At 49.6% G+C, this 22636-nt stretch overlaps 7 protein-coding genes across 7 annotated transcripts; 1 reads left to right on the top strand and 6 right to left on the bottom strand.

Moving 5' to 3' along the window:
- Positions 1-728: 728 nt before the first annotated feature.
- On the bottom strand, positions 729-1864 carry F5B22DRAFT_14043 (uncharacterized protein). The gene is made up of 2 exons (XM_047969044.1): positions 1123-1864; positions 729-1050 (listed from the first exon to the last, which is right to left on the bottom strand). The coding sequence occupies exons 1-2, from the start codon at positions 1667-1669 to the stop codon at positions 992-994; spliced, it is 606 nt and encodes a 201-aa protein (XP_047836369.1). The 5' UTR covers positions 1670-1864; the 3' UTR covers positions 729-991.
- Positions 1865-4925: 3061 nt separating this feature from the next.
- F5B22DRAFT_13970 (bola-like protein) lies at positions 4926-6144 on the bottom strand. The gene has a single exon (XM_047969041.1). The coding sequence runs from the start codon at positions 5973-5975 to the stop codon at positions 5517-5519; it is 459 nt and encodes a 152-aa protein (XP_047836368.1). The 5' UTR covers positions 5976-6144; the 3' UTR covers positions 4926-5516.
- Positions 6145-6373: 229 nt separating this feature from the next.
- Positions 6374-9993, bottom strand: F5B22DRAFT_583128 (peptidase S8/S53 domain-containing protein). The gene is made up of 6 exons (XM_047973343.1): positions 9436-9993; positions 9324-9372; positions 8767-9196; positions 7982-8714; positions 7836-7930; positions 6374-7788 (listed from the first exon to the last, which is right to left on the bottom strand). Exons 1-6 carry the CDS (start codon positions 9562-9564, stop codon positions 6627-6629), a joined length of 2598 nt encoding a protein of 865 aa, XP_047836367.1. The 5' UTR covers positions 9565-9993; the 3' UTR covers positions 6374-6626.
- Positions 9994-11568: 1575 nt separating this feature from the next.
- F5B22DRAFT_13944 (uncharacterized protein) lies at positions 11569-13195 on the bottom strand. The gene is made up of 3 exons (XM_047969034.1): positions 12330-13195; positions 12191-12251; positions 11569-12084 (listed from the first exon to the last, which is right to left on the bottom strand). Exons 1-3 carry the CDS (start codon positions 13051-13053, stop codon positions 12039-12041), a joined length of 831 nt encoding a protein of 276 aa, XP_047836366.1. The 5' UTR covers positions 13054-13195; the 3' UTR covers positions 11569-12038.
- Positions 13196-13560: 365 nt separating this feature from the next.
- Positions 13561-15225, bottom strand: F5B22DRAFT_640949 (alpha/beta-hydrolase; the record flags this gene model as incomplete). Its single annotated transcript, XM_047977915.1, has 1 exon — positions 13561-15225. The coding sequence occupies one exon, from the start codon at positions 15223-15225 to the stop codon at positions 13561-13563; it is 1665 nt and encodes a 554-aa protein (XP_047836365.1).
- A 270-nt stretch (positions 15226-15495) lies between these two features.
- On the bottom strand, positions 15496-17546 carry F5B22DRAFT_13712 (uncharacterized protein). The gene is made up of 6 exons (XM_047969008.1): positions 17534-17546; positions 17095-17481; positions 17029-17036; positions 16771-16970; positions 16589-16714; positions 15496-16527 (listed from the first exon to the last, which is right to left on the bottom strand). The coding sequence occupies exons 2-6, from the start codon at positions 17343-17345 to the stop codon at positions 15700-15702; spliced, it is 1413 nt and encodes a 470-aa protein (XP_047836364.1). The 5' UTR covers positions 17346-17481; positions 17534-17546; the 3' UTR covers positions 15496-15699.
- A 2824-nt stretch (positions 17547-20370) lies between these two features.
- F5B22DRAFT_653062 (thiamine pyrophosphate enzyme) lies at positions 20371-22509 on the top strand (the record flags this gene model as incomplete). The annotated part of the gene is made up of 4 exons (XM_047979682.1): positions 20371-20535; positions 20598-21921; positions 21978-22211; positions 22348-22509. The coding sequence occupies 4 exons, from the start codon at positions 20371-20373 to the stop codon at positions 22371-22373; spliced, it is 1749 nt and encodes a 582-aa protein (XP_047836363.1). The 3' UTR covers positions 22374-22509.
- Positions 22510-22636: the final 127 nt, after the last annotated feature.

Genomic DNA, 22636 nt, shown 5'->3' with positions numbered 1-22636 from the left:
AGGCCCAGCTTTATCCATAATTACAGCTTCTGCCCGATTTATTGATACAAGCGCACACTCGCTTGGCTTGTCCGTTTCAGATGTTCGAAAAGTTCTATGCACATTCGGCGATCCGCAAGCCTATTTAGTAGACATGATCTAATAATACTTGGCTGTTTTCGTACACGGCTTGCTTAAGCAGTTGGTGTGACCTTGGGCGTCATCTAGTGTAGCCTCGAGCGGCTCGAGAGAGCGCAACCACATAGCCTGCATGGGAAATCGCACTATACCAGCGAGAGCTGTCAAAATGTCGATCAGTTCTAGACTGTTGCACGTTAAACGCGCTTGTCCTTTTCAGTAGATAGCATCTATATGTATCTATGTCAGTGAACCTCAGTGCGAAAACAAAGGTATTTGTGTATGCGCACCACCAGCAAGCCAAGGATAGTGTGTCAACGTTTCTGACGGGATGGCTACCCAAGTACATGTATGTATAGTACCATTCTAATATTGGTGGAACCCACCTACATACACATGAAGGACGATCACCTTGAGACTTCGTTGCAGCAGATCGCGTGTTATTCGGAGAATTGACTGTTCCTGTAACCCTTGGCTCCACGATCTTACCTGACTGACCATCAGATCTGACCAAGGTATGTAGGTATGTAGGCACTTGGCCCGGTGTAGCCCCCCATATAATTTACAGTGTCAAAAGATATCGTGGCACCTGATCTCGCATTATAGATATCGTCACGTCTGATCCGGTTGATGAACTTGCCCCAAAAAGAATGAAATGACATAAGATAACGAACGATATAACAAACATAGTGACCTCAACCCACAATTCTAACAAATGATGACCCTCCCCATTGCGCACCCAAACCACTGACTTGACCCGTCAAGAAACACCGGCCCGATTTCCCCTCTTTCTAGTGTGAAGCTATGTATGACTGTAACTGTAAAACTGCTCATGATGTCTCTCTTCTGTTCTGTCACCCTTTTATCGTAGCACCTACGGGATAGTAAACCCGGCTTGGGCAAGTCTGTCCAGCAGTCGAGCTTCCGAGCCCGCTAAAGTTGAGCCATGATTAGTAGCTGTGTGATAATGTCATATGGATATCGGAAGCTGCCGGTACAACTTACACGGACGTCCATCAGAGACCTCACCAGAACGGACGCGGATCTCCCGCGTAGCAGCCGTAGACGCATGATACATGGAAGGGGGCATGGACTGGTAGTCCATCTGATAGGCATTGACGTGAAGCGTGAATGTTCCCGATCTACCGATTATCAGGTCGGGGAAGACAGCATAATCCTTGGGACCTCGGCTGCCGTGCGAACTTGACTCTAAGGCCTGTGGGGACATTGAAAGCGTGCCCTGGATATATTGCTGGTCTGCAATGCGTCCGTGAGAATCAATGAGCACGACTTGGAAGAAGGCGTACTGCCCGTTTGGACAGCTAACGACCAAGGGAGGGTAGAGAACCGTCCCTCGCTGGACTTGGCTAGGTGGTTCGACCGAGATAGAAACCATGTTGACTGTAATATCTGATGCCTTGCTGCTGGGATCTGGAGAGCGAGTGTGTTCTATTGTCTGTATATGCAGTCTGAACGGCTTCGAAAGCAAATTCATGGTCGAGGCACCGGCTCGCTTTATAGGCGAGACCATATGCCGTGGTGACAACGCCATAAGTGACCCCAAATATCTCTAGTAGCCAGGGAGAAGGATGGTAACTCGAGCAAACACAAATCTTTGGCTAGAAATAAAACCAAGACCGACGAGGATGAGTACCGTCAAATCACGCTGAAGGATGTCGGTGGAGAAACGAAGTTTGTACCTTGGAGCGACCTCCATGACCACAAGGAGGAGGAGGAGGCGTGTCTAGAAACACATCTCAGCGTGCGTCTAGGAACAAACATAGTAGGTGCGTGCCCCAAGGAACAAACCCAGCAGGTGCGTGCCTCGAGGAGCAAACCCAGCAGGAGGAATGCCGATGGCTAGGGCCGGCGAGTGAAGCTTTGTTCGCAGAACATGAAGAAGGTATGGTGACGCCAACTCTAACAGCATCCTAGCGTTGTCATGCCTCTGACAGTTTTCTGTGCGCGAGCACAGGGGCAGTGTGCTTTCTTTTCTTTTTTCCCGGAGTCCTCTCTGCTGGGTCATGGGGTTTCAGAGAAACGTCAACAATGTCCCCAGCTCTTTTTGCTCTTCCACAAGGCTACCATCCCCAGTTCCACACGAGTGGTGAGGCTGTTCCGTACCATACCCTCAGCCATGGCGTCAGAAAATACCCTTCGCCTGCAAGATCGGATTAGTCCCGAACGCCACTAGGGTTATTTCTGTGTGCGGCAGCCCATTCTCGCTCTGTGTATAGATAGCTGTTGTCTATCTATGGTTAGGTCCCAAACCATGGGGCCTCAGCCACAATTCAGGTCTTTGTAACGGCAAGTATCGCCTGCTCCTACTATATTCGGAGTCTCGCGCTAGGTATGTTCTGTTGTGAATCTGTCAACCATCTATCGATTCAAGATCTGCAATAGATCTATATCAAGAGCACTTCAAAAACCAAAATATACTTAAGATGCAGATGACATCAGCGGGCTAGTTTAATACATCTTTTGGCCGAAAATGATAGGTGTAAAGCGTGTTGAGTAATCGTGTTGAGAGCATACCTATGCAGGGGACCGATTCTAAGACACTCCGTGCAACAATGCTAGGCTGATGCTGCTTAGCTGCACAACATTTCCACGCTTTTTGATGGGCAGCTTTCGCTTAACTTGTCGGGAAAACTTACAAAATGATCTGGGGAAAAAGGCGCCGGCATCATTTGACATTTAATTTCCCTGCGAGACACTGTAGATCATTGGTACGGGACCCATTCGACCATGCTGTGCGCTGCTTGCGCCAGATAGTCGGGTTCGTGGAGCTGATGCGTGCATCGTTGACAGGGGTTGTACAAAACATAGAACTTCCCAATTCTATCGTCTGCTTATGTGCGTATGAGCCTCAATTTGCTTGTACGCGCATAGTTGGGCCATATAACCAATATCTATTTCACTGTTACGTCATTTCGGAACCAATAAAAAGAGAAGAAGAAAATAGGATATGAACCAAGAGTTGAATTTGAGCAAGGTTTAAGGTAGTAGATACTCTGCATTGCTCTTCGTCCGTGTTACAATAACTGAAACAACATGTGAAAAACCGAAGCGATAGGATAACAGGAAAGAAAACCCGGTGTCTTGTGAGCAGCACAGAGGCGCCGAACACCCCAGTACTCACATTGAATGACTCAACACCAATACAGTCTCTAGCTGTTACTGGACGACTCATGGTAGATGCTCGCTTCTTTCCTGAATCGTATGTTCGTACATCTATGGTTCTTTGGTGAAAACTTTGGCTAACGGAACGTGCCGATATTAAGAACAAAAAAAGGCACGGCGAAGTCTAAAGGAAAGAACAAGCCAACAGCCAATCGAAGACTGAAATAAAAGCTATTCCACAACTACTAGACATAACTAGTGGACTAGTCTCGTCAATTAATAGCTTAAGAAGAAGAGTCACCTTCTCAATACTAACTGTTATGTTCGCAGTCTCTGCTCCAGGAACAACTCCCATGAAATGTCACGATCCTAGATATGGGATTTAAGGACTCACGTTGTTGTTCAAGGAGCCCTGGTCAACTATCTTACAGGGTGATGCTATACAGCGTACTATCCTTGTCTTCAAGGCAACAGTATAGCAAGAAACTTTGTACTTGGCTATCACTACCACGTCCGTGTGTAAGTTGTTTTCACTCGTATCCAATCCGCCATCGTACTGTATGCCAGATCCTGGAAGAGGACATTTAGTGGCTTGATATCATGACCGCGAAGAAGGTCTGAGCGAGCCGAATACCCGGTTCGTTTCACCATCGCCTGTTAGATATTCGGGGGATGCTACCAGCACGGCCCATTCAGTTCGGAGGAATGGTCTAATTTTCTCGCGGCGTCGAGGCTGTTCCTCTTGTTTTCGTAGTTTATAGCCTTGGGTATCATCTCAGAAGCAAGCTTAATAGCACACAGAAGACTTAGCCAGCTCTTGGCCAACATAATCGTGGCGTTGATGACATGCAAGCTAGCCGCGGTGAGCTCCAGGAAATGTAATTCTTATTTGATTGGGGGCCTGTTGTGGAGACCGGAAACTGCTCTAAAAGTACCTACCTATCTATGGCCTTCTATGTGGATATCACGGCTTGAGAAGCGCCAGTTGTGAGGATACCATAAGTCTTTTTTGAGCACCACCGTTGACGTGACAGCCTCTCTCACAATCAATGCCCTTTGAACACTAAAAAAAAGGTCGCCCGTCAAATACCTGCGGCAGTCGGCCCTCTATCTATCTCAATCACTACGCCGCTCCTATTCCCAATGCAACTGATCGGGCCTTAGTTGTTCCTTTGAGGCTCAGACCATGACTCGTGAACTTCTTATTTTCCTTTCATCCGACGTGCCTAGCCTATCAACGGTAACCTGAGACGTTTGGTAACCTAAATGTAATATCTAGTTAAGGAGGTACTAAAATGGCTCTACCAACAAAGTGATAAATCTACATTAGGTTCAACTTGTATAATTGAACGTACCGTAACTCTCAAATGTATATCTTATTGACAGGCATGGCTTTAGTGACACCACATGAATCACTAAGACTTTTTTTTTTGAGCACCATGGACCCGGAATGGGCAGAACGGGGGCCCAAGTAGGCTCCAAATGTCTATCTGCAGGACGCCGACTCCTAAATGCCATTCACCAAGCATTAGTACGCAATCTCTAGCTCGCGGCATTGCTACACGCCACTCAATGTTGATGCAGTATTTGCATTTATCCACGAATGCTTGAATCCCTATTTTAGTTCCTAGGCGCTTTTGGCGACACGAGTATTGAAATATATCTGCTTCTGGTATGATACGTTACAAGGAATTGGACACTCGCATGGGACATGTAGATTGTTATTTGTTACTACACTAGCTGAGAAGCGTTTCTTCGCAGAACCAATTCCATACAAAGCCCGGGTGACTGCGGGCTTCGGCACATTTGATACCGGCCTAGACTAACACGGCTCATGTGAGCGGTGACTCTAGCATGGTTCTCTGCCTTTGGCAATGATCTGAGATCAATACTGAAGCTCAGTGAAGCCCTGAGACGCCCCTCTAATGTTTTGGAGCCCTAAGCCCGAGCTCATCATTCTGGTCTTGTATACATTGTTGTACAATAGGAGCTGCAGCTGCCTGTGATGATGTACAGATTGCAAGGGTAACATCCCGGGACCTTGAGACGCAATCCTTTTATTCCCATCTTCATTCCCATCTTGCTCCCCTTTCGTATTGTTGTCTTAAGCATATGTCTCAGAGGGGCTTTGTTGAAGGCAAGCTGTGCTGCATGTGATGTACAAGATAAATTGTGGTGGAGTGGTGAATACAAGTAGTCTCTTTTGCACAAATGGCCTCTCGGACTACTAGACATGAACGGAGCCATCTTGACTTCTTTTATACACAATATAGCTTTCATGGAGCCTTTGTGCGTAGCTGGACGCCATGCCAGCTCTTCATTTCATCGCCCAGCACTGCGTTGACCATGCGTTGTTGTTTTAGCATGTTTACCCCGCGGAACTTCTCTGACGTGATTTCGATTCCGTACATAGAGCCACAACCGCCTGAGATATCTTGAACCATCAGCTCGGTGGGCGAGAATTTCGCTGCTAGCTTGTCCCAAATAGCTGACTCTGCATCATTGAGGTAATCGGGTTTCTCTGGGAGGGTGGTATTGGGCTGGTTTGTAGCTTCTGTGGATGTGCTTGACGCTGTCGAGTATCGCAGTGCGCTCGGGTATTTGACTGCTCGGGCAGGCTGTCTTGAAAGGAGGTCTCTTGCTTGTACGTGCAACGGTAATCTGGTCGTAGGGCTGCGGAGAGCCACTCTTGATGCGCACCAAAGTGCGGCGGTGCCACAGCGTCGAGAGGCCATGTTGTCGAGGCAGTTAGCTTAGCCAACTGAACTATGATTCTCTGTTCTGGAGCTAAACTGAGTTCCGGTCTTCCTGCCACCCCTAGGTTGAAAGATTGGAAGGATCACCGAACGTCATTGACATCTGAAGCTCTATCTGGCTCATTCTTCAATCTGGATGCAAGCTCAGAAAGTCACCTAGGTCGGTAGATTGTCACCACTCTCAATAAATGCATTCATACACATTAAGCAACTAGCGGATTAAGCGAGATCACCAACTATCGTTTAACGGGGCCTGTCCCTCTATCGGGACTTTTTTGCTTAATCATCTATAAACAGATATAAACAGAGAGCAGGGACCTGAGACTCGACCAAATCAAGTCGATTCTTGAAAGAGAACACTATACGCATAGGGACGCCTTTCATGCAAACCAACTTCAAGCGGCACATAACCCAGTTCTCTCATCGGGCGCTTATAGATGACGTCATTGAAGATTAGATGCTGCATGGCACATCCACCATATGTGCAAAGACATATCGCGGGGTGGAATCATCGGCACAGCTGATGGTAATTTAACAAGTCTTATATATTTATACTATTAGATACATATTAACTGAATATACTGTGATATCAACCACCTCTCGGGGGAATCCAATCCATCCAAGTTGTGTCTATACATAACTAATAGTAAAGGGAGCAGAAACAACGACATCCCAGTCCTTCTTCTTCTTGGCCTTGCCGAAGATATGCAGCGCCTCAATCGAGAACATGTATTCGCCTGCTGGCACGTATGAACCATCCGCGAGGCGGCCATCGAAGCCTATCGGGTATGGATCACGGGAGGCATAGGCGTAGGGCGAGTCCAAGATGTCGCCCAAGTTCTTGGTGCCTCTCTTATTAACCTGGAGCAGCTTGACACTGATTTGGGGCGATCCGAACGCCATGAGCGCAACAGCGACAGGCACATCGAAGCTGGCATTTGCTTTCTTGGAGAGGACAAAGGTCGCGTTGCCGGTTAGGGGATTTAGATCAGGATCTGCTGAGGTAGACAGGTATCCGGTGTCCAGGACTTGCGTGCTCTTCAGACTGCCAACGGCACCGTTGTACGGCAGCGAGAGGTTCTCGCCGTTGGTGCCGTTTATGGTAATGTAACCCGAGTACACGGGGAGGCGGTCGCCGTCTAGCTTCGGGGGCTTCACTTGCACGGTAACAACGGCGCTGCCCTGGGGACGCACCGTCACCGAGGATGGTAGCTTAATCTCGGCGAACTCGTCCGTAACTTCGAGCCCAGGGAAAAGATCGGGGTAGATGGAGTCAGAGAAGGTGTATGCCGTAGCCGCGCCGACGGAGCCTAGCTTATAAGTCACGGTCTTCTTGCCCAAGTTCTTGATAGTGAATGACAGTTTCCTATCGAGGTTTTCGGTGTCATTGAACGCAAGGTATGACTTGCTGAGCAATGTTGTGGCGTAGGCAGCGTCATAGGCCTGAACCAAACCAGCTCCGACTTGTGCCACGGGAGCGAAGACGTTGGCATTTCCGGTACCCGCGTTATAAAACCTGGGGTTCGCCGTTGAAGCGACTAGTGCCTCTAGGGTAGCAGGATCAAATGTGCCGCGAACATCGGCAATAAGGGCGTAGATACCGGCAACGAGGGGGCAAGCCATAGAGGTACCTGAGATGACAGCGTAAGAACCAAGGGGCTGCGGCCAAGTCGACAGAATGTTACCGCCGGGCGACGCCACTTGGGGCTTGACGTCCATCTCGTAGGTCGGGTTCCATGTAGTGAAAGAGCTGGCAGCACCTCCGGTAACAGTATTGTCGGAAGTAATTAGGCTGGGTCATATTAGCAACGGGTTATAGGCATCGAAGGGGTTTCTTACGAGACGGGGGCGGTTTCTGGATCCGTCATGGTGAGAACGACTTTGGAGCCGGCAGCTAGGCTCGCTACCCATGCTTCACCTGTGGCCCGAGTAGTCTATGATTTCAATTAGCATTCTGATGTAAGCTGCCAGAGGGCTCAGCTTACCATGCCGACAGCAAGAATCTGTGAGACATCCGTTACGGAAGGACCAGTGGCGCCGCCAACATTGTTGTAAAACATTATGTACTTAGCACCATGCGCGGCGGCGTTCTGGGCTTTCTGAACGAAGGTGCAAGTACCGCGACGGATAAGGACAATTTTATCAGAGAGGTCTGGAGTATCGGCAGGGTATGCGTTACAACCAGTAGCTGGGTCGGTGATATCCAAGCTTGGAGCCCAGAGAGGGAGGCTGACATTTGCCCAGGCAAATGGATCACCCACAACGTAACCGAACGTCTCCGCCTCGCCACTGTCAACTTTGAAAGACGAATCGATCAGTAGGATGGGTGTGACCACGTTGTCAACAGAAGCAACAGAGGTGACCCGCTTGCCGTTCGACGCCGTGCTGGCGTAGAACAGACCGTACTGGCCATCATTTCCGGCAGACACAGTGCAAGGGACACCAGCCTCAACGATTCGCGAGACAACAACAGCCCAGGGGTCCTCGCTCCAGCCGGAAGGACCACCGATAGAGGCCGTGATGATGTTGGAGCCGTCTTCGAAAGCTCTCAGGTAAGCTTCAATCAGGACATCATTGGCAGCGCTTCCCGTGCAGCCAAAGACGCGATAAGCGCCAAGGGTGACACCAGGAGCAGCGCCAGTGAAACCGTATTCATTGGCCTGCGCGGCAATGATGCCACTGACATGGCTACCGTGACCGGCGCAACCATCCCAGGGACTACGTGAACATTATTAGCTTTGTACGCGATCGCGAATTTCAGTCAACCTACTCGTTATCGGGAACAGGGGTGTTGGAGCCAGTGTAGTCGTCACCAACAAGGTCGTAGCCATAAGAGACCAAGCAGCCCGGTCCGAAGCATCCTCCAAGAGCCGGGTGCTGATAGTCAATTCCAGTATCAATGACGCCGATCTTGATACCTTTGCCAATAATGCCCTTGGCTCGCAGCTTGTCCACCTGGGTCATTATATGAGGAGAGAAAGCGTCATTGGCCGTTTGTCTCTTGACAGCGCTGTGAGCAATGCTCGCATCCTTGTTCTTACCCGTCCATATAACGTCGTCCTTGGGGAGATCGTATAGTCGATTGGGCCATACACGCTTGACACTAGCTAGACCTTCGAGGGCTGCAGCCTCATCTTCGGCGGTTTCGGTATCGTGGAACTGAATTGATGCGCCCTTGAAAATAGAAGAGTCGAAGGTCTCTGCACAATTGTAAGCCAACGACAAGTTCAGGTATCTTTTCTCCCGCAAGAGCCTAAGCAAAGGTGGACCGCGGTTCCATTGCAGCTCCAAAAAGCTGGACTAGGAAAAGGAGCTTGTGTTACTTACTGCGCATCTCGGCCTTTGGGCTCACGCGTGAGTAGAACTCGGATGCATCCTATACAAGTTATACACAATTAGAATAGCACTTCCAAAAGCTGACCCGAGGATGAATACATACCTGAGAATCCACAAACTCAACCACGTAGCTACCGGTGAGATGCTTCGCCTTTGGGTGTTTCTTAGCCTCAGCCGAGAGAAGACCTCCCGCGCTGGCGAGCAGGGACAGCACAAAACTACTGCGAACCATGATGATGACTACCAGGCGGCCCGCTCAACGAAACTGAACACACCAAAGATGGCCTGAACGAGAAGGTGAGGGAAACAGAGGTCTCGTGGAGAGGAGGAACCACGACTCCTTTTATGATTTTCATTAGATGGGCGGGACAGCCATGATCATCTTGTACCCGGCTGGCAGAGGACCCCGTCCGTCTACAGTACGACCAGAGACAGGGGAACCACGGAAAGCAACGACGCAACTGAAGCTCGGAATCACGCGTATTTTGCCAGGGTTGGGCTGGGCCCTTCGCGTGCCCCATGCATGCAATGATGATAACCACCCAGAGACACAGCTTCCATTGTAGTATTAGGCCCGCCGATGAGCCAGGGTTCGGGTGGGATCGCCAAGAAACCCCACGATGCTAGCTTGGCAGGGGAAATCACTGCCGTTTTCTGTGGCTGCGAACTACTATGTGGAGGATGGATATCACGGCCATACCAACGGCGAGTTACATGGTTCCATCGTCCTTGTGCTGCTCTAATCTAGGTACTTAGTTCACGCTTGAGGTGGGTGGCGGAGGTGAGACCTCGTGCTCGGTTTATGATAAGGCGCTCGCTAGGCTGAGGGCCCTACATAGTTTATGAAGGCGAAGATCTGGTTTTATGTGTACCCCGAGACATGGCGTCTTCGATTCGAGATTATTACCAATTACCTATGCTACAATGCAACCCGGGTTCATGTCGCAACCCTCCTTTTCTTGCGCCGCATACTGCTTCGATTGGTTATTTGCTTGCTTCTGCAGCACGCGGTAGTATCAATAGGTAGTCTTGGTAAAAGTTGGTAATGGTACTGCACCACTTTGCTGGAAGTCTTCCCAGTCCTACATTATTCACATTCCTAACGTAGGTTAGTATATACGTGCCGCTTCGACATCCTAGTTACCGCCTAGCATGAGACCATGAATCTGGCCTTCAGCTGAAGGGGCTACCACATGTAAGAAGATATGGCACGCATGGGAAACTTGCGTTTAGCACAAGTTTAGCTCCTCTGACTGCCACAGACGCTATCAAATTCCAGGTCCACCCGGCACGGGCCCTCGGCAGCATCCGACCGAATATCAAATACGGAAGGGTGATAGGTACTGAATTGATGATGCTTAGACCACTTGGATGATCATGACATACATGAGATAGGTAGTGCAATTAATGAATTGAGCGTTTATCTTGAGAGCAGTTTTGAGCTTCATGAAGGTCCACCACATCTCATCATAGTCAACATACTAAATATCATGTAGCATAGTATCATACCCGGGATGAGGCAAGGTACGATAAGCAGCTGGCCTGTCCGAAAGACCTCCCTATTGCGGAAAAGATGCTAGGCGCTAGGCATATTGGCCACCTCGATTTTTTCGCCCGCTTGACAGCCTAACTTTTTTGAATTTATATTGCGCTTGTCGGCTGTCATCCAATCAGCTATCGGGTCGCAACATGAAAGAGGCCTTCAGTCTGCTTGGGGAAAGGAACGGTAAACGCTCGGTCTGTACGATGCCAGTGAGATATTTCTAAACAGATACATTACCTACCTATCTGCGGACCTTCACGCTTCCAGACCTCCAAAAGTGCTCTTGGCATGCCCAGACGGGCATCTCTCTCCGCACCCTAGCTGGCTATGAGATGACTGACTTGCTTGAGCTCGCGAGCGCACCTGAGTATACTGGAAAGTAGCATTTCGACGCCTCGGTGAAGTGGGCGACAGATCGGTAGGCGTTGCCGCCTCCTAATTGAATGATGATGTCTAGTATACGGTTTGCCGCAGTGAATGCTCGGCAACCAGTAACACAAGATAACAGGAGTGACCATCAATGTGTTCCAGACATGCTTAGATGACAATGTTAATGCTGTCACGAAGAATAGCAATGTCCCCTTGCAAGCTTACTCTGTGCTCCCCCGACTTCGGTGGTTTGCCGCGATACGGTCTCCGAATGCAATACTCCGTACTCACAGGGTAACATAAACAACAACTTATACGCACGCACCCATATTGGTGCGAATTACATCGTACGAGAGAAACCGACGTTCGGTTCTACGTAATACTCTATAATTACCTCCCCTACTATGCGTAGTGGATAGCATTCGCGATGATCTGCGAGAAACTTCCATCAGGCAATCCCTTGCTCAGCGTCTGGTGGGACGCCATGTGTGTTCAATGGGTGGAATTACCCGCGTGGAGACTGCATACATACCTATTTAGCACTGTAACGTCGATCCCCAAGATATAGATATTCAGGCAAGAAGGAGGGGACATGTCACATATAGGCTGATATATAAGACTGGGCACACAGGACGAGAAAGGAAACCTATGTAAAACCCTACGCTTTGGACTACCTATGCCAGCCTTGAGATTTACTCAACAGCAATACATTCTTTCAGACTTTCTGCTACGGCGTCCTCGCATCCTATTGGTGCAATGAGAAATTCCCCGAGACCTTGACGTTCCCGTGTCTCTCACTCCTGTCTTAATTGCTGGCGATACGACTCCCAGTCCACGATACTAGTTAACAGACAGTTAGCACAACGGGCCCGACTTGGCACGCAGACAACTGCAGTATAACACCAATACATAAATAAAGATCAAGATGTCTACAGAGCTCACATACCTCCATACTCGATCAATCTTGCCGTCCTGGAAGGCATACGTCACATATTCATAGAAACGCACTAGGTCGAACACGATCAGCAAACAGACCCACGCAATCCCAAGACAGCAGAAAGAACGCGAGAGTTCAAGCAACTCACCGCTCTTCCCTGTAGGCTCCGCACCCTTCATCGCCCCAGTCGGCGTCCCGGTAAACTCAAGCCGCACAGCGACGCGCTGGGCACTCTCATCAGGCACCACGGTATCGATTCCGAATATGATATCCGGGACCGCCGTGAACGCCTCCTCCATGAGCCCTCTGTACTCCTCGAGCGACAGCCGTCGCGCGTTGTGCACGACATGCGCGTGGCAGAAGCGCGGGAGCTCCGTCGCCATCGTCTGCGCGTTGATGCACCCGATATACGCGCGGTACGTATCCTCCAGCTCTGTCCTCAAGAGCTTTCTACCCCCACTTGTCTGAGGCGTGTAAGTAGCTATGAGGTCCGGCGTGCGGACGTAACCTGGCTCGTCACGCTGCCTTCGTAGGTCCTCCTTGTCTTTCAAGGTCGCGACTTGGTATATCTTCCCGTCAGCAGCCCAGATGAAAGTCTGTTTGAACTCAGTCGGCTTCGACTTTGTTTTGTCGTGGGGGTACAGATTGGAGATTAGTGAGGCGCCTAAGCGCTGTGTCTGCTCGTCCGCTGTGATGGCATCAACGTCGAGCTGGACACGTCCCAGAATGGCGTATTCTGCGAAGATCTCCGGGGAGTCTATGGTTGCATCGTTTATCTTGTATGGGAAGGAGACGAAGTTGGGCAGATCGTACCATCGCCCTTCGTTGAGGCAATGGATGTAGGACTTGAAGAGCTGTGTAGTGGAGCCCATGGTAATAGAGGACGCTTAGTAGAGTGACGAGATCAGAATGTATCTTCGCGAGCGGAAGCCCTGGAATCTGGACTTTGAGGTTGAGATTGGAGCTTTTTCGTCATTCATTGCGGCTAGGCTATTTACTACCTTTCATATATCCCCAGGTTATTTAGACATTCAAAGGGCGCAAGATGAGGGGGCATGAGCCGTCGTGAAAGGCGCGCTGATCTGCATCCGCCCCAGCTTCGTGCCTAGGTAGCCTTCTTCTCGCCTGCGCAAACCCCCTCCCCTTCTGGGGTTTAATGATGATAATCATGAACTTTCATATATGTCGCCAAGATTCATGCTTATCACACAGTATTTCTATTCAGTATTCTTCCCTTTCGCCTGTTGGATCATTGGACAAGATTGGAGACAACACCACCAAGAGTAGGATTTTGTATTATCACCTTGGGCGATAATCACCGTGATCTATCAATACAGATATGGGATTTTATGTACGGCAGATGCGGTATTTGACAAGATTCAAGAAAGCAGCTCCTTCGCGACCTTAGGCGTCATCATGAACTCGATCCCCTCTTTCCTCCACGTGTCCGCCTCGACCCAGTTCACCGTGGCATTGAGCACCATATTCATCGGTCTACGCAGATTATACCTTGGCCAACGCGGTAGCGCCTCTACCTCTGTGGTATTCTTCGCCAACCCAACTTTGTTCGGATCTAGATGGTTCACGAAGGCCACGTAGGCCTGCCCAATAGCCCTCGCCAGCCTAGCGTGGCTGTCATACTGCGGGCTGGGCCCCAGGAGTCCCGAGACATTCTGGAAGCTGTAAGCCACGTTGACAAAGTGTTTGACGCCGTCCCATTCGTTGCCGTTCCAGGGCCGCTGATCAAAGCGGTAGCTATACACGGGCATGCCCGCTTCTGTGTATAATTCTGCCATCCGTCGGCGCCCCGAAATCATGACCAGATCTGCGCCGATTGCCGCCGCCCGCCTCCACATCAGCCCCCGCGTCGGGTGCCGTGTGCAATTCGTGATGGCGAAGGGAGGCTCGTGACACGGATCGTCAGGGTACAGTTCTAGGAGCTTGCGCACGGTTGGTGGGGTGAACGCGTAGCTCCGCCATGTGAAGATCGAATGGAAGATATCCTCCTCGGTGTTCAGGGTCCCGGATATGGCGAATCCTTCGTCCGTGTTGGCGCCTAGGAGAATCGGCACTTTAACGTATTTCCCCTCCTGCATCAGCTGGCTGGGATACCCCGTTAGGAAATCGCCGTCTAAAAGCGGATTCCATACTACGCTCGGGTGCGCCGCGAACAGCGTCTCTTGGTCGACTTCGCGGAGACAGGCCAGCTGATCACTCGTCCCCCAACAACCTACGGACCGCGTTAAATTTTTCACGGCGGAGTTGTACCACGATAGCGACTCAACCTGCGCACCCGTTGGACCGCCGCTCTCGAGGATCGCACCGCGGAAGAGCTTGTCGTCGCGACCGCCATACGCGAATAAATGGTACGCGATACTCTGGGCGCCGGCGCTCTCCCCCCAGAGAACCACTTTATCAGGATCGCCGCCAAACGCGGCAATGTTCTCGTGGATCCAGTGGAACGCAAGGCGCTGGTCGAGGAGTCCCGCATTGCTCGAGCCCTCCGCGAATACTTGGGCTGTCTGCAGGAATCCCCATTGACCCAGGCGGTAGTTCATGCTAACAGCCATGACGGGCTGTCCTATCTCCTGGCTCACACGCACGATACCCGAGAGGTTATACTGGGGATCAGCCGTGCTGCCTGCGTACAAACCGCCGCCATAGACCCAGACGAGAACGGGCAGAGGCCTAGTGAACCTCTCAGAGGGTCGGACTACGTTAATAGTCAGACAATCCTCCGACAGCTCGAAGGTCTGCCCGTATTGCATGCAGCTATGTCCGTAGCGTGTTGCGTTCCTGACTCCGTCGAAAGATTCGTTCACGGATACTGGCCATCGATACCTGAGCGGGCCTACGGGCGGTTGGGCATATGGCATGCCCAGGAAAGCATCTTGTTTCCAGTCAGGAAGGTATAGTCCCTCATATGTCCCGTTTATTGTTTTTACTCTTGGAGCCTGTGAATCTTTCAGGTCAAGAGATGATACAACGGCAAGGTTTGATAGAACAACCGCCGCTGTTGCAGCAGGCAAGAGAGGGATCTTCATTGTGCCAAGTTGAAGGGGGCCCTCGAAGATGATTGCTGTTTTCCTTGCATTGCGCGAAAGGTTCATTCAACCGAGGTTACATCCTTAATGAATGCTATCAAAATCATGATAAAAACGCAAACAGCATAGCCTAGGGAAGTTTGCAACATTCCGTGATTGGAGGAAGAATACGATGGAAATATAAATGTCTATACCGAGCGAAGGGTCTACCGATATATGCAAGCGGCTCGCTTGCGGGGTAGCCAAATGTGTGAAACCGGGGTATTTCCCGAACGAAAAGCTAGACTGTGGGCATATATACTATGAAATGAGGGCATACGATATAGTGGTGAAATTTCACTTTGGAGATGAAGCAAGGCCTCAAAATCTTAAAGCGACGTTGGACTAGCCGGTGTAACTCTCAAATGCAAACTCGTATTCAATAGTGAAAGGCTATATTAGGGGTATCAAGGTTATTCTTCGTCCTGTTCTTTCTTATTTCTTGGTTCTCACGCTCTGTGGATTATGAAACAAATCCTTAGGATCGTATTTGGTCTTGATGGACTCTAGAGTTCCTAGATTCGGTCCCCAGTATGACTGTTGAGGGTTCACCAGTGATGGGTCGACATACCCGGGGTAAGTTGTTAGGCGCTGCGGTGTCGAGCTCTGAATGGTATTGACAAGACCGTTCAGAAAATCTTTTGTAGCTTGGCTGAGATTTGGAATACCAATGCCGTATCCCTGGCAAAACATGATTTTGTCTCGGTGTGAATAGGCCGTGGCATTCATGGGCACGTCGCTGATGGCACCTCCTGTAGCATCGAAAATAAGGAACCACAAGAGAGTTCCATGAGGCGTTTTGTCGAGGTAATTCATCATCTTGGTGATCGTACTCTCAGAGAGCGCCTCTTCTGCGGTAAATGCGAGACTGCGTACTGTGAAAGCAGTGCGAATTTCCGATAGGTACAGCGCGGCATCTTCAGCCTGCTGAGTAATGACAGCAAGCCAATCGTCAATAACGACGGATACTTTCCCCTTAGGAATTCTTTTCGGGATCCCAGAGGCATTCCACTCGGCCTCCGTTCCGTAGAAAGTGGCAGTAATGACAGCTCCGAGCTCGTGAGCGACAAATTCCGTGCCAAATCTTCTGTCGAGATTTGGGTCTGAGATGAGATCTTGCCATTGCTTGAAGACGGGGACCATGTCGGCGTGCTTTCCAAATGATAGAGAAAACGAATATTGAACTACGTTGCCAGGTTCCGGATGCGTCTTGACGATAAACTTGGTGATAATGCCAAATCCTGCACCGGCTCCTTTTAGCGCCTAAGAGATGTCAACCTTGGTAAGCCTATATCCTATTCCGGCATATCCTGTCTAAACTTACGAAGAAAAGATCACTATTCTCACGCTCGCTGGCTCGTTTGATAGTCCCGTCTGCGGTGACAACCTCAACTTCTAAAACGTGATCCAGGCAGGAACCCCACATGCGCGACGAAGGACCTAGCCCTCCCTGTCCCAGCTCTGATTAGCATCGGTCTCGGTCAAACATCTTTAGAACATGCTCACAATTGTGGCATGGCCACCAATCCCAACGCCTGGGCAAGTACCATGAGAGATGGCTCGCTTTCCGTTCTTGTGAAGCTTCTTTGTGACGTCGGCGAGCTTGGTACCGCCTCCTATCGTTGCTTTCCATGTCTGTTTATCGACGGAGAAGTCTTGCAGCTTCATCAAGTCGATTACCAGAGCACCGTCATCACCACCTAGGCCTATACTCTCGTGTTAAGTTTCCTAGTAACAACACTATGAAGGATATCAATATCATACCATAGTTCCTAATTCATGTTAGCATGGATAAGTGTAACGGCGAGGCAGTCAGTGGGCGTTTCTCACGCGTAAGAATGACCTCCGGATTTGGGCTGAACTTTGACATTGTTGGCCGCAGCACACTTGACAAACCCGGATACATCTTGAGCTGTCTCCGGGCGAGTTACCGCTATCGGCGTGACTTCGATATCGAGGTTATATCGGTTGACCCAGGAAATTTGGTACAACGGGTCGCTGGGGTAGGCAACGCAGTCGTTGCGGCCGTTGCACACGGCGTTGAGGCAGGTTGCTAAGGGGCTGCTTGTGGATTGCCCCATGCTGATAGATACTTTGATGACGTATGATATGGGAGTTTGATCGTGGCTATCTTTAGGATCTGATTCCTTGATATCAGGGAAAAACGGTGACGAGATTCAGCTTGAGTTACACGCGATTAAAATGCCAGTTGGTACGCTGGAGGAATAAAAGTTAATTAGGTATGCAGGGAGGCGCGGGAGATGCGTACGTCAGTTTCTTATATGGAGGAAGGACGATGCGCATTCCCGTGAAACAGGTAATTAGCCCTCTGGCTCTTTGATGAAGGTGGGTGCTCAAGTTACCAGGCAAGTGTCGGTATCATTGGTAGGCACCGTGCAGGTGATGTTGTTCTCCCACGCCACAAGATCAGTCATACGAGAGAACCAAAACTATGGAGGCACGGTGCCATACCGTAGTCTGGGCCGATATGAGTGCGCCTACCCAGATAAATACACGTGAAGGGGGCGCGCATACACAGCCATCTCCAAGACGCCCCTGAAGTGATTGTATAATTGATTGTATCTTCAAGGATGGGGTGTGATTCATTCATCTCATTATCCCGTCCTGTCGATATCCACAAGTCACCTGTCCAATAGACGCTCGTGGACAACGTGGTTGTATTCGCGACTGCAACGCTTGGACCCCCGGCCGGTTACCTCGCCCTACTGTATGGTCCACAGCCAAACGCTGGTCCTTATGCTCCCTGGCTCAGGCAATGTTTGCGGATAGTGGCGAGAGTGGTGTTGACGTCAGGTCAGTCGGGCATTTGCTGGTTAGGCGGCGAGTCGTGTAACAGGCCTCGATGCTAGATCCATGCTGCCATCACCAAACATCCATTTGTTTGGCCTAGATTGCTCAACGTTTCTCAATGCGCTTGTACATTCTGAGACTTGGTGGAAGATCATTCGACAATAATTGTACATACTATTCCCATGTCTTGAGCCAGATCGCTTCTGTCTCCTGGCTACCCAGGTGGTAGTTAGTGAGAGGACGTTCATAACCGGTGGCGCTATTGATATATATTCCTGGTAATTGCATCAAATGCCTATGTTGTGATGTACAACGACGGAACTTGCCATCAAAACCACTAATGCAGGTTTCGATCCGGGGTGTTGCATGGTTCGGCGGCAGATCCAATCAGAAGACTCATCAGATCCCCTCCATGTTCTGTGTAAACCACTCATGACGTTCCCAATGCAGTTCACCGATCGCCTAGCCGGTGGTTTCGTATCACGTCGCATGCTTCAACACAGCATCTTTTTTGAAGCCTCAACATGTCCTGTGCGACCCTTCCATTCTCGGCGGCTTGCTCGTGTAAGCTGCTCGGCTGGCTAATACGGTTCAAGATACCATGTATGTATCATATGACTTGAACGCGCGACCTCCGTGATGCTTTGGCACATTGAACAACGAATCGTTAGGACCATCTTTTATCTGTGCTGAATGGTGCATGACCTCGTATGGTGTTTTCTAAAATAGCCTTGGTGAGCCAATCTAGTGTAACCTCTCCTCTACCTCCGACCAGCTGAAAACGGCCTCCCACTCGCCAATGTCGATTGGTGTCATGCCAGGCTTCCGGGTCATATGCCTGCTCTCAAAACGATGATAAAGCTCAGTAGATACAACTATTTTTGACCAATACTGAGACGGATGCTTTCTCAAGACTTGTTGACCACCAGCCATGAGAAAGGGCCATGAGATTTACAGCACCAGAGCCGGCAAGATCTGGTGCTCATTTGTCCAATCTCTGTTCGTGAAAGATGATGACTAGATTGTAAGTGCAAAACTTGCTCACAGATCTCGGCCGGGAAATATCCGGTCCTGGCAACTAACTATCTTCCACCTGATAGTGTGCTATGGCTTAGGCAAAGAAGAACCACTACCTCAAAATACTCTTCTTTAATGCACATATACAGCCTCAATATGGCGGAACAAACAGCAGCACTGACATTGCTCTAAGTGTCAAAGAGATACAACTCTCATTGAGCCCCATAGCTACCGAAGTATTCCGCTGCCTACATAGATCTTCCATCCCAATCCAAATGTCCCCGGCCTCCTTAACCTCCTCATAAGAATTATGTTAAGACAAAACAGTGTTCTCTAAGCACTTCCAATCCCAGTCTTGACCAAAGTGTCAAATTCGATAACTAGACCGTTTAGCTCACATACCTCTCGCTAAAAATTGAATTTCTTTCCAATTGCAAAGTCTATATGTTGAAACCCCCGGGTTATTGAGCAAGAGCATAGTGATAGGTAACCTCTCCGCATCTAGGTGAGAACTACCTATCTATCTATCTCTTCAAAGCCAATCTCGCAGTTCAAGCGACCATCACAACATATTTACCTATCATTACCCAGCATTCGTGTTAAGAACACCAATTATCAGGCCAGTGCCAGGGTCTACAGGCATAGTAGTGTGTACCTACAGTACTGCAAGTACCCTGCTCACAAGCCGAGCCGTCTTACCTTACCCCGCAAATCGCATCTCCAATAAAACGGTCGGGCGCGAACATGGTCGAACCCCGCGTCCCAAACAGGCTACTTTTCCCCTGTACCCCGAAACTTCGATCTCCATTCTGTACCGAGGGTTGGACTGGGGGCCCCCAATCTCCGAATACGGGAGGGGCTCGCGGCATCTATTTGCTGCCGCTGGAGATTGCACCACTTGATCGGTAGGCAGATAAGGTAAGGTAACGCATATGTAACTCTGCGTGCTTGTTAGAAAGCTCTACGTAGATATCTAGTAATCTCCATTAAACTTGAAGAAGTCGGGGTTCGGTAATCGGATCGGATCGGATGTAGAGTAGGGTCTATCATCATGGTTATCGTATTTCCCCTGCTTCTCCTCCCGTCTTACCTCACTTCTCAGGAAGGGATTATAATCATATAACCATTAGCCATAACCCAGCAGGGTTCTATTCAAACCATAGATACAGTCTTACATACGTTTTTGCAATAGAAGGAAGCATAGGGTTTCTTATTTCTTTTCTTCTTCTTTTGGACATTGATAGGCGAGCATTTTCTTTTAAATCAACGACAGACATAATGTATACAGCGTCGTTCGCATTTTTCGAGGCGTTATGGGATGCGGGCGTCACACATTGCTTCGTCAATCTGGGTTCCGACCACCCCAGCATTATTGAAGCAATGGTCAAAGGTCAGAGCGAAAACAAGGGCAACTTCCCCCGTATCATCACATGTCCGAATGAGGTATGTAAGCTGCGTCAATCGTGAGATGACGTATAGTCTTGGTCCCGACTAAAATGCACTAGATGGTCGCCATGTCCATGGCAGACGGCTACGCGCGACTGAGTGGCAAGCCGCAGTGTGTCATTATTCACGTCGACGTCGGAACCCAGGGTCTTGGTGCAGCAGTGCACAATGCCAGCAGTGGTCGCGCACCTATTCTCATCTTTGCCGGTTTGAGCCCTTTCACTATTGAGGGAGAAATGCGCGGGTCGCGAACGGAATATATCCACTGGATCCAGGACGTCCCCGACCAAAAGCAGATCGTGAGCCAATACTGCCGTTATACAGCAGAAATCAAGACCGGTAAAAATGTCAAGCAGATGGTCAACCGCGCACTGCAGTTCGCCACAAGCGACCCTCAAGGTCCAGTATACCTAGTTGGGGCGAGAGAAGTCATGGAGGAAGATATCACGCCATACAAGATGGACCAAAGTCTTTGGGAACGGGTTGAGCTGGGTGGATTGCCTCCAAAGGCAGCAAGGAGCATTGCAGAATCCCTTCTAGCTGCTGAAAAGCCGTTACTGGTGACAGGTTACACTGGCCGAAACCACAAGGCCCCCGCGGCTCTTGTTGAGTTGGCAAATACTATCAAAGGATTACGCGTACTTGACACAGGTGGAAGCGATATGTGTTTCCCTGCCTCTCACCCTGGATGGGTCGGACTGCGATTCGGCAATGATGATTCGATAAGGGAGGCCGATGCCATCCTCATCGTGGACTGCGATGTTCCTTGGATTCCCACCCAATGCAAGCCAAAGGAAGGTATCAAAATCTTCCATATCGATGTCGACCCGCTCAAGAACATGATGCCGGTTGCCTACGTAGCTGCCCAGCGTCGATACCGTGCCGATGCGCTTGCATCTATTGAGCAGATTACAGAGGCTGCTAAAGAACTCACTAATAAAGTTGACGTCGAGACCACTAATCGGAAATGGGACGCACTACAGGCATCGTACAAACAACGCTTAATAACTATCGCAGACAAGGCTGTCCCAGCCGCAGATGGCTCGTTTGGGACCGGCCACCTATGCTCAAAACTGCGAGCACTTTGCCCCAAAGACACCATATTCGCAGTCGAGGCTGTCACAAATACTTTTTTCGTGCACGATAACCTGCAACCAGAGCTCCCTGGTTCGTGGATCAACTGCGGCGGTGGTGGTCTCGGATGGTCTGGTGGTGGTGCCTTGGGCATTAAGTTAGCCTCTGTCGCCGAGCATGGTGGCAAAGGCAAGTTTGTAGTGCAGATTGTGGGAGATGGTACATATCTATTTTCAGTGCCTGGCAGCGTGTACTGGATCTCCAGACGGTACCAAATCCCGGTACTGACCATCGTACTCAACAACAAGGGTAATTCTTCAGGACCAATATCAGTTATTGTGTACCGGGCTAACTTACTGGCTCAGGCTGGAATGCACCGCGGAAATCCATGGAGCTTGTCCATCCTACGGGTATGGGCTCAAAGGCGACGAACGAAGAGATCAATATATCATTCAGCCCTGTGCCCGATTACTCGGGTATCGCAAAGGCGGCGGCTGGAGGAGACCTCTTCACTGCAAAAGTTGAGAAGGCTGACCAGTTAGAAGAGACGCTGAAGAAAGCCATCGAGGCCGTCGAAGGTGGACAGGGTGCAGTTATAGGTGAGTTGAATGCACATTTTCACTTGCTTGTTTTCACCGTTATCCCTCTCAAGGCGAGATCTCTCGTTCCTCATAATCCTGCATCCTGGCTTTCTGGCGAATGGTATGACGAAGGTGCTGACTTTAGATCCTGCAGATTGTAAAGTGACTCTAGGCTGCTAGGTCACATTAATGACATCTCGGGAAGTTCCATAGTGATTTGCGCGATGTTATCTGGTTATCAGCCGTCTATCGGCTTTAGGAATTTTCGTATTATAGTTCCAGCATTTCTGTGCATTACCGGTACCTTCTTTGGGGGGGGGGGGGGGGGGGGGGGAAAAAAAAAAAAAAAAAAAAAAAAAAAAAAAATTAATTTTATTTAAAAAAAAAAAAAAAAAAACCAACAGGAAGGGCCACAAAAAAAAAATAGATAAAAAAATAAAATA

Source organism: Xylaria bambusicola (assembly GCF_022495145.1).
Source record: "Xylaria bambusicola strain CBS 139988 unplaced genomic scaffold F5B22scaffold_1, whole genome shotgun sequence".
Classification (NCBI taxonomy): domain Eukaryota; kingdom Fungi; phylum Ascomycota; class Sordariomycetes; order Xylariales; family Xylariaceae; genus Xylaria; species Xylaria bambusicola.
Note: the sequence above shows the minus strand (reverse complement) of the source record. Positions and strands in the feature narration are given on the sequence as shown.